This window comes from Rhizopus delemar, genomic scaffold (assembly GCF_000149305.1).
Source record: "Rhizopus delemar RA 99-880 supercont3.27 genomic scaffold, whole genome shotgun sequence".
In the NCBI taxonomy this organism is placed as follows: Eukaryota; Fungi; Mucoromycota; class Mucoromycetes; order Mucorales; family Rhizopodaceae; genus Rhizopus; species Rhizopus delemar.
The window spans coordinates 72,049-86,593 of record NW_027137851.1 but is presented as its reverse complement, the minus strand read 5'-3'; the positions used below and the strand labels follow the sequence as shown (position 1 = coordinate 86,593).

Genomic DNA, 14,545 nt, shown 5'->3' with positions numbered 1-14,545 from the left:
ACGACTTGCGCTTTTTTTTAATTGAAAAATAGACAAAAAAAGGAAAGTGAGAGAAAAAGGAAAAGAAAAAGAGAAAACAATGTAGTTTTATATATTTTTTATTCTTTCATTTCAATTTCTAAACTCGGAATAGAATCAATTAAGAGTAGAAAAGGAAAGTTAGGCCAATAGGTTGTTTCAGTCATAGTAAATTTGAAGGGTTTAAATGATCACCACACACAATAACGTTGGCCCCCAATCCAAATTTTTTTTTAAAAAAAATACACGCGCCGCTGTCATACAATTGGTAACAGCCCCTAAACATCCGAATATGAAAACAAGAATATTTATGTCCTGCGCAAAAAAAAGAATTATTAAAGGGTTACCAAAATACAGTCAGAAATAGATACTCACCTAACGCTGCTTTCTTTCCACAGAAAAGACATTGGTAAAATGTGAATTGATGCAGACCATGTACAACTACTTTTGGCCCAACGAATGTGTCCCTGAGAATAGATCCGGAATAAAAATAGGTCTAGTATCAATTAAGACGGACTTTATTGTTGAACAAATGAAAATGCGTCATATTGTCTATGAGGTCTAGCCCGCTTTAATGATTTTTTTAATTTTGTAACACGCAATTATCAATTGATCATGGAAAGTCAATTATATCATACGTTTATATTAAAAGGTCAATTGATATAAAGAGGAAGGATTTCTGGATAATTATAGAGTAACATGAGGTTGTTAATTAACATAAATATTTGTCCAGTTGTCTACTTTTCGAAACATGAATGTTGCTTTGTGATTGAACACAGTATGGCTGATTCGTACACTCATTAATCAAATTAAATGCTCACACAATATCTAATGAGGGCACTTTAGAATACATAAATCAATCTAAAAGCTATACAATAAAGGTTCATTTTAGATATTAAGAATGTACGCAATTTTGCAATCACTCTTTGAATTCTCTCGAAGGTATAAAAAGAAAAGAAAGCATGAGTTCATAAAGTTAAAGTAAATCAAGTTGGACAAAAAAAACAAGTAAAGCATAATAAAATCAGCACCTACTTCATTATAGTCATTTTGTAAAACATTAAAGGAATACTGAAAGAGGGAAACCTATTGCTTATATAAATAAACTAATCTGTAATCAAAAAAGGGAAATGTACTTTACTGTGTATCACTCAATCGTGATAATAATAATAATAATAATAAATGCTGAAGTAGTATAAAAATAGTAGTAATAATGATAAGCATGCAAAAAGTTTAATTTTCTTTCTTTTCTGCTTTACTTGACTAAATGTAGCCAACCTATCGTATTGTGAAAATTGATATCATCAGACACACAATTACGCTATAAATTGTTTGCACAGTGATTGCCATGTTCGCAAGTACCAAATCTTTTTATGCAGTTATGAAAAAGAATGTATATCTTGCAATGATTAGTGTATAGATTTGCTTTCAAAATGGATTTTACTCCTATGTGAGCATTTGGTAGTAACAAATTATCAACATGAATGGTACCTTGAAAACATTAAAGCTTGAAGCAACTTACTTTCACCACGTAAAAGATGCTCACAGGTCTTGCGTTTATTGTAGTAAGCAATATCCATTTAATCCTTAATCAATGATAAGGAAGATTAGAGAAGTAATACAACAAGGGTTTTTGATAACGTGGGAAGTGGCCCCAAGGTGAGATTGAAGCAAAATAGGCATTTTGCATGAAGGACCCGAGTTAATAAGCTATTTACAACGACTGGCATATACCACTATTTTATCCATTTTTTTATTTAGAAAAAAGTCGGTTGAATTCTCTGATATCCTGCTTAAATACTAATGAAAATGAACAATCAAAAGTTGTGGATCTTTGACAGCAGTGTTCTATAAAGTTATTATTCTCGATAGTCATTATAATTGTACTGGTAACACGCCATTTTTTCATTTATAACGATCAAGGCTTTCCATTTTTTTTTCTACACAACATTAATTGACTTGCATAAATGAATGGAAAATGGATAACAGGCTATCATTGCGAGCAATCTTGTCAATCTTGTTAAAATATGCTGATTACTATAGTATACTGTTGTTCTATGCTCCCCTTCTTTTTTTGTTAGTTAAATAAATGAAAAGAAGCTGAATCAAGCACTTTATATATACTAAATCCTATAACCTACCCATTGCTGAAAAGCACATGCAGAGTAGCTGAGAACATAGTTTTACAAAGACAAGTGATGTGCTCATGTAAAATTTAAATACTTATGAATTTGTTACAATTTAACAAGTCTGAGTTTTATAGAAACTCTGAAACAGCAAATGACATACTAGGCTACTGAATGAACTTTCACTTTTCCTTATTGTCCAATACTACACCAACATCTTTAGAGACTTCAGGGACCTACGTTGATTTCAATTGCGTCCATGAACCTTTTTTTGATCTTTCCTTAGTGGCAATTTGTGAAAGCTTTAAGGTGTTGTTTAAGGCATGCGGATGCTTATTCTATACTACATGAAACAAATATATATATTCTTTGTATCTAACCAGAAAGGAACATCTAATCATTCATAACAATATCATTGACTGTGCTGTGAAAGAAGGTCATTAAATTAAGATGTCAAGCAAATCCAATAGGCATTTAATATCAGAAACAAACTTTTTATTTTTGCTTCAATTGGATGTCATATCATCAATCGACATCATTCTTCTCTTTCTAAAAATAAAGATAAAAAGTTTTTTTTGAAAGCCTCATTTGCTTCTCCATTCTATATTTTGTATATCATAATGTACAACTCTACCATTCCCTCAAGTGGATTTAGAAATAATGTAGGATAACTTCACAAAAAGTGAAAAATTGAATATGTAAAAAGAAGGATGATACGCGAAAGAAAAATTCTGTATTCATTCACCGATAAAATCTTGCGACTGTACAAGAAATGCCTTCAGTTTACAGTAAAATAGATAATAGATGTTGATGTACGCAAATTAAAAATTGTCTTTTTCAGAGGAGAGAGAAAATATCTTGAAATCCAGACTCAAGCAGACAGATAATCAAATTATGCTTACATTTGTCAATCAGGAGATTAAAAAGAAGGGGGGGGGGAACAAACATAAAAGGGATCGGACCGATTTTGCCACAAAAAATTTACCCCTTGACCATCGTTTGAACTGATCGTTTGATAACATATTTAAAGTACTTGTTCTTTTTTTCTTTTTATTATTAAATGCTTATTAAATTTGTTTTATTCACTGCTATTATTCTAATCTCATTTGTTTGTTTTGTATTTTGTGCTCCTGTCAAAGACAAGGTAAATAATTCTCGATTGGTTTCAAGTTCACCGTCATCTCGTACCTTCTCTGGCAGTGGTACGTTTTATATGCCAGGACTTGGATCTTGTGGCTGGAAGAATAGTGAAAAAGAAATGATAGTAGCATTAAATCATGCACAAATGAGCAATGGTGGTAATTCAAACAATAATCGTATATGCGGTAAACATGTTACAATCAATGGACCTAAAGGATCTGTTACTGCCAAAGTAGTTGATACTTGTCCTGGTTGCTCAAATGGTGATATTGATATGAGTCCAGCTGCTTTCAAAAAGATTGCGAATCTATCTCAAGGTCGTGTTTCTATTGAATGGTCTTGGTCTTAAAAATCTGATTTCCATTCTCTTCTTTTAATTATTTACATCATATCTTGTACACACAAAAAAGAACGTTTATCAAATGTAAATAGATCTGTGGGTTAGCCAATCCCCTAGTCCCCTGACAAATAATAATAATAATAATAAAAAAAAAAAAAAAAAAAAAAAAAAAAAAAACAGTAAATCAAGGGCAGATACAATTGTGTACAAATGTTTATTTTAGCAGTTGATCAATACAACCATTGATAAACTCTTTCTTACAATTCATGTCTATTTGAAATATATCAGACAGGATATCTCGCACTTGTTTTTTGCTTAATTCCATCAAGTCATTTTCGCCCAATATTCTCACTATCTCTTGAAATATAGTTTCATCATCAGGCATTTCACAGTAAGAATCATGATCACTTGAGCACGTATCATCGTCCCTACAGCCGTCAACTCTACTTTCTGAGTATGTCTTGGTTTCTTCACTTGCTAATTCTTCTTCTTCTTCTTCACGCGTTATTTCTTGTTCATGTTCGGACCATCTTTTCATAGGTATCACACTAGGATCAAATGTACCTTCATCTGGACCCACTGCTTTCTTTTGCCCTTGTTCTCCTACAACAATACGTGTATTTCCCCAAGAGAAGTCATCAAAATGCCAAAATGAGTAAAGAGGAATAAAGAATGAAAAGACTGGTATGGCCAATATATAGATAATCATCCATCCTACATGTTCCCACTATGTAATATCCTAAGAATCTACATACAAATAGCTTCATTTTTACCTTTCGTCTTAAAATAAAGATGATTGCCTGAAGACCGTAGACACCTGCCAATGTAATGATAGACATCAAAGGTACCTGATTTGTATTTGTACACAGCTGATAAATCAAATATCCTAAATAACAAACGACAGCAGGCATCACCAGCGTACTCAACAAATCCAACATGACAACAAAGCGCATCGAAAAGCAGCAAAAGCCACACAGCTGGGGTAAGAACATCAATTCTCCTAAATTGTGTATTGTGGAATTGATCCAACGCCGACGTTGAGATAACAACACTGGCCACTGATCTGGTGCGTTTGTCATACAGGCAGCATCAGGCGTGAATTTTGTCTTGAAGTGAGGAAAGTGCTTCAAGATTAACGTAGTCAAGTATCTGTCCTCACCTAAATGCAGCAAATTCTTTTTATGAAGTGTGTCTACCTGATTCTCTGCATAATCATTAATGATTTCATGAGATGCCAGCAAAGGTTGGTTGCGTATACTAGATCGAATACGATACATACAAAAGCATCCAGGTAAGCAAGTGACTGACCCAAATAAGGACTCAAAAGCCTTGGCTAAATGGTGTGAGATGTAATACTCATAGACTTGAATCATTGTCACCCAAGTGTCCTTTTCGTTCGAAAGCATCGTCTCCCCACATAATCCGACGATCTTTGCATCATGTACAAAGCAAGAAACCATTCGATTTAGAGAATAAGGAAGGACTTCTGTGTCAGCATCCACCATCAAAACAAATTCATAAAAGCTTGGGTTGACACCAATCACATTCTTGAGTTGATGATGGATCTCTAATTCAAGTGGTGTCATGAGCGAATCAAAATGAACTTTATTCAGGAACCGCATCAGTACCATCTGTGAATCACGTTTGCCACGGTTGCCTGGCTTTTGCCGTTCCTCTGTCGTTCCCACCTTGACAACCACAACAAAGGGGACAACGTGTCCAGAACATTCATAAAGTCCAGAGTACACTTTGCCCATATTATGCTGCTTTTTACCTTCACCTAAGGATAAAAATGACATGGGCTCTGGGTCAAGATTAGGATCTACTCCCAAGATGTCCAAGACAATACGAGGGGTTGATCTATCATTTCCACTGCCAACAATCATACCGTCTGCAATCAAGAAGAGTAGCTTGCGTTTGTCGTCATATCTCAGTACAGTCAATGAGTCAATGGTCTTTCTAAGTGATTCCTCTCCTTCAGTATAACAAGGTACTTGGCAGATAATGAACTTGTCATATTCTTCAATCACTTTCTCAGATCCAAGTCGCAAAGCAGCCAAGAACTTGAACAGGATCACACTACATAGGAATCCAGTAATCAAGAGTAAGATGTATTCGGAAAATAAACACTGAAGTGAGTTGCGACTGTCGACCTTACCAACCAAGAATAAATTTCTTAAACAGGTCAACTGTCGCTCACGTACCGTCTTGTCTAATGGCAAGGCATCAAAGTGAGCAGATATATCAGTACCAGCTAGTTGGCGAAAGAGCTCGGTGATGGAATTATCAATAAAGTCCATGTCAATGTCTGCTGAAACTGTTTGCCCTTCAGGTGCACGAACCACTCGACCACCCATCATGTAGGATGTGAGATCATAAACGCTATCATATAGAATGGCCCAACGTCGCTGGGTACGGATACCTCCGATTTGTATAGGGTTGGTTGATTGGTCCTTGATGTCTACTGGATCATATCCCATGAAACCAATACGGTAGTTTGTTCTTAGATACACCATTTGCTCAAAATACCAGTCTGGACGATAATCCTGTTTAAAGTATCGAAAGTCGTGATAGATCGAATTAGAGTCGGTTATATTGATATGAGTATCCATCGTCACTTCCTTGGCTACATAGCCATCGATGCCATCGCACAGAGCAGACACTTGTACGGGAAATAAATCGCTTGCATCTTGTCCCGCATATTGAAATAAGGCGCTTGTAGGTATCACTTCCGAAGCCCAGTGACGTGGTGCAAACGAGGTCAGATCAAACACCTCGCCTCGTATCACAATATAAGCATTATCTCGGCCACTCTTGGCTTGAAGCTCAGATTGGGTATATAAATCTTGGTGAGGACATACCAGTTGTCCAAAGAAGGCTATAAACCAAACCATTGCTGCACACAATAACAAAATGACCATACATAATGTCACTTTCTCTCGCCATGCCATCCGGATGTCGGACCTTCGCATACCACATCCGTGTGATAACATAAAGCTAGGGATCCACCATGTCGTAAGCCAAGTCAGTGTGACCCAAAACCCTCTAGACGGACTGATTCGTTTCTTTCTTGGTTCTTTTTCTTGTTGTTCAGATGAATCATTGTCTTGTGTTTTGACTGCTTCTTCTTCGTCCTCGTCATCATCAAATACGGATGCAACTGTAGTAGCTGTTACTGTAGTCGTACTATGATCGCAAGATTGAGAGTAAAATGATTCTTCACAGCATGCTTCGTAACAATCCTCAGAATAAATTGAGCCTGCCTCAGTCATGGATCTGCATGAATGTTGAACATACATTGGGTCACCAAATTCCTCCTCGTCATCTTCAACTATGATTCAAAAAAAGACAGTGTTAATGATTGTTTTAATCAAAACAGGTATACTTTTTTCTTTTACCAAATGGAATTCCTTTCGCAATACACCTTGCTCTTCTTTGTTCCCTTTTCTCAGTTGCACGAAGTTTGTTTTCTAAAAGTGCCCAAGCTGATTCCGTCAAAAACACCTATTAACAAGAAATTTTTTTTTCTTTAAAAAAACAATTCCTTGATGTAAACCTTTTTTTCTCATCACCTTTTCTTCATGTTGTATCATCATCTTCTCGTCCCAATCCAACACTTCTTGCAAAGCCAAAAATTTTTCTTTGGGCTCAGCAGCCAAGTCCACAGCAGTTGCATGAATCAAATCAGCATACCTTTCACAAAACTCTAAAAGATCAATGTCAATCGTGTACTCCAGTCGAGACCTTTCGACAAGTGAAACTAGATGAAGTGTCTTTATCTGTGCCGCTAATTTCTTGGGATCACACGAATGTGGTAACAGTAAATCGTTGGATCGAAGACAGGTGACATACCAATTTTTGGATGACGCAAGGGTTGAGAGGATCTTATCAATCGGTCCCGCTACTGTTCTTTCGCTACTAGTATCTGCTTGTGAGGAACTGACAGATTTTTGTGAGAAGAGTTTGGTGACGAGTCGATTGGTAGGCGCTTCAGTTGCCTGTGGTCCAAAGAGGAGGATAAAATCTGTACAGAGCGTCTCATGGGCGCGTGTGAGGAATTCTGAAGGTGAATAGGTTACAGTGCCAGTGAAATGTTGAACAGAAAACAGTGTCTCTTGTCCTCCCGTCTTGAAGCTCAAGCATGGATTCTTGCGGTGATTTTGCTTTAGGACCTCCAAGAATCGGCTGGGTTGTTGTAATGATGGTGGAGGGGTAGTCAGCAATCCGGTCTGTGGACGGTCAAACAGTTGAACACAATCATCTATTAACGTATTAGGAAAGGTAGGTGCTGGTACACGCAAGACAGGGTAGACTGAACTATTTCTTTCATAAATCTGGTGAAGCATATAGTGGTAAAGTCGCTCGTTGGCATAAAGCATCGATAATTGTTCAAAAGATCTGTGTCCAATGGGTGCTGCCCCAGGAAAGTCAATGATACCGATCGTATTCTGAAACTCTGCTTTATTCAGCTTTTTGTTGAACATCTCTATGAGCCAAGAAAATAAAAGTTTGTAGAGTGTCTCTGCGAGTGTATCTCGCTGAAGTGCGGCTTGTTCTGCATTAAGAAAGATCGTTGTTAGGTCCCGCTTGATAAGTTTTGTTTGATAAGTGAGACAAGTCTCCAGGGCTTTTGGTTCAACTCCTAAAAGTTCTGCAGCAATTTCTAGTTCGGCCATGTTTTTTACAATGGCTGAATCCTGTATGTTTGTCGCATCATCTGCAAAATGAAGGTTGCCCAAGTGCAATATAGCAGCCAATATTTGCATCATTTGAAGAAAAGTACCTTTATGGACACCCAAGGACTTTAATAAGGTTCTTAGCTCATTGTATTTTTCTGTATCTTGTTCCACGAGGGCAGCCGCAAGTCTTGCAGCTTCTTTTGTTTTGAATAAGTACGTGTAAGATGCTGCTTCATCCAGATGTAATAACGACTTTATTTCTGGTGTACTTCCATGTAACATGTAGTAAAAGATGTGAAAATTTCGTTCATCGCCATTGGCTTGTGTAATTCTTGATCCTTCAAGCATATAGTCCATAATTTTCGCACCTACCATTCTCCCCTTTTCATTAAATTGTAATTCTAGATGTTTCCCAAAGCGGGAGGCATTGTCGTGTACGGTCGTCTTTGCATGCCCAAATGCTTCTAAAGCACTGTAAGCCATTTGTATCAGTTGCTGTAATTTTGTTGGCTTTTTTGGGTTACTGAGAGTAATTAAGTGATACAATATCCACTGATTCATTTCTGATTTTCCACTTCCACATAGACCACTAAATATATATAAAAGGAGAAGTTTTTTTTATTTTTTTTTTTTTTTTTTAGTAAGGAGCTTTCCTTGTTGCAAATTGCATGTATACCTCAGTAAAATAGATTGATCAATTCGAGTACGACGCATATGAAAATAAGCTTGATTGACGTGTTGGAAGATGTGGACAGGCAGTCTTTCTTTAATATCTGTATTTTTATATTCGGCCAAATATCTTTCACTGATTTCTTGTATTGTTTCACGAGAGTCTTTATATGGGTTGACGACGATTAAGAGTGAATGCTTCACTCTGGTATATATTTGATCTTTTAAGAATCTCTCCTTTAATACAGATACAATTTTCTCTTCATTTACATCCTCAATTTCTGAAAGATCTTCAACTATCTGCTTTGTAGCCATCTATTAAAAAATGATATTCTAATTCTAGTGCTTTAAATAAACAAAAAAGTGCTGTGTAAAAAAAAGAAATTTAACTTTTTATATCTTCTCCCTTTTTTCTAATCCCCTTGATGTTTCTTTCCTTCCACCCCCCCCTTTTTTTTTAAAAAAAAAAAACTGATTTCAGTTTCCATAGTCCCCCTTCTTGATTTTTCTTCAAACGACCAATAATGGTTCTTTAATATACACGAATAGTTTAATTTAGTTTATTACAAAGAAAAAAAGAAGGGGAAGAAATAATACAATGAAATATATAATTTACACTTCATTGATGTCCATAACTGAGCTGTTTACCATATCAAATATAAATGCCTCAAATGGCAATGGGTAATTTTGATAAACGTCATGGGCTGATACAGCCAATTCAGAAGTGGTCAATGAAAGAGATGATGAATGCAGACTGCTCGTTAAAACATGATGATCTGGTGAGATTGATTTTTTAAATTCTTCCATAAACTCTTTTATCCTCTGTTTTGTTTTAAGATTAACCACACTATTTTTTATGTACATAAGAGATACAAGCGTATCTATTGATCTTAGTAATAGTTTCGAAGAAGCTGTAATAAGCATGTCAGTAAACGCATATATAAAAAAAGTATTTGCATTTCTTACAGTAACAAAATGTATCAAGTTTATCAAAGTGTTTTGTTAAAGTTATGATTATATCCGCTGCATATAATGCCAAGTAGGTTGCTTTGTCTTTCACTACGTGATGTGCACCACTTGCTGATTTTGGATTAATGAAACATGCTTGAATATTTACCACCAATCCATGAACATATAAGCACATCAATAGCTTTTGTGTATCAGTACAAGCTTCAATCAATTCCTTTGTACAATCAAAAGGCCCTTTACTAATTTTGAAGTAGTCAGGCAAGCTATGCCACCAATCCATGAGTATGCTTTCATAACATGCAATATCTTCCAGTGTCAATTGCGCCTTTCCTTCTAAGACTAATTCTCGCGATTGCTTGTAAACGAGTTCTGTTATATGATGCGATTCGATTATTACAATATAATTAAACATCTCTAGCACACTTTTTGTAAACGGTGGATCATCAGGTAGGATATCGAGGTACTCATTAAATGTTTCAAATCTGTCAGTTCTATTATCCATCACCAAATCAATAATACCCATGATCGTTTTTGCGACAACAGAGCTACGGTGAATAGATGCATATAAAGTTCGAGTTGTATGATCTGTTAAGTCTTTTCCATGTCTATAATTTGGGTACTTTTCTTTAAGATTAGATGCGAGGATTGAAGCTATACTAGCCCACTTTTTGCTATCATTAAACCGTAATGTGGTCATCATAAAGGGTTGTAAGATATTTACGACCATAAGCGATTCTAAATATCTTTCAGGTTCATCAAATATGTCTATTAATTTATCCATGCATCTGTGATAAAAATATTCTCCAAAGTATCTCTTCTCATTTGAATCAAAAAAAGAGTGCGAACACAAATGTATACTTGCACTAGCACACATCGCTAATGTCACAGGATCTTGCAGCTTATCTTCGAGTGTTTCAATATATTTTCTATAGCTTTTCTCATGAACCAGAGGAATAAAATTATTGTAGCAGTAAAAGTATCTGTCAATTAATCTATCCAAATAGACACTAGGCTGTAAACATCTTGTCACTAGACTGTTTTCATATATATTCCTTTTGTTTCCTTGTGAATTAAGTAGTTTGGATATAGTAGACAATATATTGTGTATTATACTTGGTCCAGCTCGTTCAAAAATTACCGATGATGTTTGAAAAGTATATCCAAAAGGTGACAGGTAGCGAATAAATGAACTTCCATAGAGTAATAATTCTTGGAAATCCTTTATCTCACTGTCGAGCATCATATGACCATTTTCAAAGCGAATGTGCCAGACTGGTTCATTTTTAATAAGTGCATTTGCTGATTTTTCTTTGTTTAAATCGATTTCAAGCTTCCGCATTTCATTTTCTAATTGTTCAATTGTCTGATGTATTTCAAAGTAACGCTTTTCGTTGATTTCTTCTTCCTCCTCTTCTTCGTCAAAGCTTGAGCTGTAATTAAAAGAGGGGCTCTGAGGTACACATTTTCTCTTCATTCTGATGCAGCGAGCACAGGGCTCTGATTCGTTGTCTCTTTCACATTTCCTTCTTCTTTGTTTACAATCTATCACAAAGAGAGCATTTTAGTAATATAATTTGTTTATTCATTCTAATTTGTTACATTGACATGGCACTTTTCGAACCATTTTATAAAGAAACTAATTTTTTTTTTCTAGATTTGCTGGTTTTAAAGTTTGCAGTATTTCTCAAGACGGATATTTCTTTTGTACGATTATAAAGTAAAATATGACGTTGAGTGCCTATTTGGGACTATTATCTATTGGAAGCACGATTCAAATTAGATCAACTGCAGAGAATCAAGAAGAAGAAGAACGTGAAGTTCAGCATTTACGCCGTTTATCTGAAGCAATAGCTGATGCTGAGATTGACATTGTTTCCACAATTAGTACTTATCATGCCCCTTTAGAACATAAAGGTTAAAAATATACACCACTCTCTATACTCTTGCATTTTACTAAGGAGATATTGCTTTAGAAGTCAAAGAGAATATATCAGGCGTTATACTTGCGATTGGATCTATGATTGCTAATTATACTCTATGCTTTCCCATCGTTGCAGCTCGGCATAGTTTACAGGCATTGCCCGTGAAAAATAGCTTCCAAAGAGACACACCAAGTTATGGAGCTGCAAAGCTCTACTATGCCTATAGGAACGGTGGCATACGTAAATTATACCCTGGATTCGGCCTCGGCTTGCTCGGACAGGCAATCAGTGCCAGCTATGAATCGTTTCTTGGCCAAATCATGTCAGCCTTTTCGGCTTTTGCCATAAAGATCAACTTCCCTTTATACGCTATTACAAAAATAACGGCAAAATTACTAGCATTGGCAATCAATGCTCCACTTTATCCTCTGTACAGAAATGCATTGATTCTTCGTGTCCAGACAGATTCAGACATTAGCCGCATTGTCATTAGAAACTACTACGATTTCTTTCACATGTACAAGCAAAATTTAATGTGTTTTCGTAGTTTCCGCACTATCCATCCAGCATTTATACCTTCTTGCATATTAAACATCTTGACAGAAAATCTACTCGTTTACATCTATAGACATATTTTTAAATCATTTACCGCCCAAGAATCCTCAGCAGCCAAAAAGAATAACAGTACGACTAGCAGCAAAAAGGATTCTACTGTTTTGCATACATTTTACCCTGAAATTGCCTGTGGAGTGATCAGTAGTATCATTACTCGCACAGCAAGCTACCCTGTGGATACAATATTGTTCAAGCTCATGGTACAAGATAGTGGATTATTAAAGGTGAACACAAACTATAAAGGATTTTTTGATTGTATAAAGAGGACATACATAGAAGAAGGAGGATGGAAAGCGTTTTATCCAGGCTGGGGTATTGGTGTATTAGAGATTGGTATGGGATACTTTGTATTAGAGGCATCATGGTTGGCCTATCGCGGCATGCAATGGTGTTTATCTTCAGCTTACGATAATGACAATAATACACGTACAGTTAAAAAAGCACGCAAATTACGGGAAAGGTTATTATAAATGAAAGGTTTCTCTTTATTAAATCTTTTCGTAATCCAACTTTGTTTCCAGTTTTTTTGCGTCTTGAAGTTTTCTTACTGCTTTCATAAAATCTTCTTGAATACAGTAATCACGCTCCTCTCTGATAGCAAACATTCCTGCTTCTGTACACACATTTCTTAAATCAGCTCCGTTGAATCCATCTGAAAGCTTTACAATAGCCTCATAATCTATATCGCCATGCTTTGCAATATTGCCAGCGTGGATTTTTAAAATTTCCAAGCGGCCTTGTTCGTTGGGCAATGGAATTTCAATCTTTCTATCCAATCTACCAGGTCGAAGCAATGCAGGATCGAGTGTGTCAGGTCGGTTGGTAGCCATAATAAGTTTTGTCTGTCCAAGATAATCAAAACCGTCCATTTGATTTAACAATTCCATCAAAGTACGTTGAATTTCTCTATCAGCAGATGTACCTTCAGAGAAACGACGACCACCAATGGCGTCAATTTCATCCATAAAAATAATACAGGGTTCATGCTCTTTTGCATAGCCAAACATTTCTCTGATCAATCTAGCACTTTCACCAATATATTTATCAACAATAGCACTGGAAACAACTTTTAAGAAATTCACTTGAAGAGTACTAGCAACTGCTTTAGCCAATAAAGTCTTGCCTGTACCAGGTGGTCCATATAACAGTACACCCTTTGGAGGTTTAACTCCAACACGTAAAAATAATTCAGGGTTCATTAAAGGTAATTCAATCACCTAATTACGATACACACATTAAGCCTTTTTGCTTTACACATGTTGAAAAGCTAATTTACCTCTCGAAGTTCACGAATCTGTTCAGAAAGCCCGCCAATACCTGCAAAGCTGACATCACCAGGATCTTCCATAGACATGTTGTATACAAGAGGATCAACTTCACGAGGTAAAATTCGCATAATAGTTAAAGTAGTCATATCAAGAGCAACACGGGCTCCTTGTTTTAATTTCTCTTTATCTATAATATTACGACATCCCACAACATAACGAGGTCCACTTGTGTTTTTGACAATAACTGTATACAAGTATAAACCTTCACGCCGAAAACAAAGAACATCTACTTACATCGTTCATCGTCCAATTGTTTTAATACTTCGCCAATGACTTGACCTACACTTTGTAAAGCTTTAATGTCGTCTTCTGATTTATCATATTCCTTATCAAGCGTTCTCAATCCAAGACGCACTATAGGTGAAGTAGAGAATAAGAAAAACATTGCAGCTATAATGTTACTGAAGTGTATATTACTTTCTTTAAGTTTGGCATCTAATTCACGATGTTCCAAAAGTCTTCTTCTATAGCCATTTAAGGCCTTAGTTTTTGGATCTTGTTCGGGCTGACTTGAAGACATTTTTAATTATTAAGTTTCTTTAAAAAATCAAGATATTAAAAGAGAGAGTCGTAATACGCGTCCATGGCACTCAAAACCCGAACTTACTTATTTCGGTGAGTGGAGATTAAAAAAAGAAATTACGTAAGTGAATTGGATCTTGAATGTGACGAGTTTCAAATAAGCTCGAAAAGGTAAAAGGAGGTCCGAGTGTTGACAAGAAACTCTTTACCTTTGTAG

At 35.9% G+C, this 14,545-nt stretch overlaps 5 protein-coding genes across 5 annotated transcripts; 2 read left to right on the top strand and 3 right to left on the bottom strand.

Moving 5' to 3' along the window:
• Positions 1-3,357: 3,357 nt before the first annotated feature.
• On the top strand, positions 3,358-3,633 carry RO3G_17188 (uncharacterized protein; the record flags this gene model as incomplete). The annotated part of the gene is made up of 1 exon (XM_067671772.1): positions 3,358-3,633. One exon carries the CDS (start codon positions 3,358-3,360, stop codon positions 3,631-3,633), a length of 276 nt encoding a protein of 91 aa, XP_067527713.1.
• A 205-nt stretch (positions 3,634-3,838) lies between these two features.
• Positions 3,839-9,287, bottom strand: RO3G_17187 (chitin synthase; the record flags this gene model as incomplete). Its single annotated transcript, XM_067671771.1, has 7 exons — positions 3,839-3,894; positions 4,072-4,351; positions 4,398-6,955; positions 7,023-7,128; positions 7,197-7,368; positions 7,477-8,892; positions 8,980-9,287. The coding sequence occupies 7 exons, from the start codon at positions 9,285-9,287 to the stop codon at positions 3,839-3,841; spliced, it is 4,896 nt and encodes a 1,631-aa protein (XP_067527712.1).
• A 297-nt stretch (positions 9,288-9,584) lies between these two features.
• Positions 9,585-11,415, bottom strand: RO3G_17186 (uncharacterized protein; the record flags this gene model as incomplete). Its single annotated transcript, XM_067671770.1, has 5 exons — positions 9,585-9,794; positions 10,090-10,535; positions 10,599-10,706; positions 10,800-10,953; positions 11,080-11,415. 5 exons carry the CDS (start codon positions 11,413-11,415, stop codon positions 9,585-9,587), a joined length of 1,254 nt encoding a protein of 417 aa, XP_067527711.1.
• A 250-nt stretch (positions 11,416-11,665) lies between these two features.
• Positions 11,666-11,860, top strand: RO3G_17185 (uncharacterized protein; the record flags this gene model as incomplete). Its single annotated transcript, XM_067671769.1, has 1 exon — positions 11,666-11,860. One exon carries the CDS (start codon positions 11,666-11,668, stop codon positions 11,858-11,860), a length of 195 nt encoding a protein of 64 aa, XP_067527710.1.
• A 1,106-nt stretch (positions 11,861-12,966) lies between these two features.
• On the bottom strand, positions 12,967-14,326 carry RO3G_17184 (26S protease regulatory subunit 10B; the record flags this gene model as incomplete). The annotated part of the gene is made up of 4 exons (XM_067671768.1): positions 12,967-13,695; positions 13,755-13,990; positions 14,041-14,160; positions 14,224-14,326. The coding sequence occupies 4 exons, from the start codon at positions 14,324-14,326 to the stop codon at positions 12,967-12,969; spliced, it is 1,188 nt and encodes a 395-aa protein (XP_067527709.1).
• Positions 14,327-14,545: the final 219 nt, after the last annotated feature.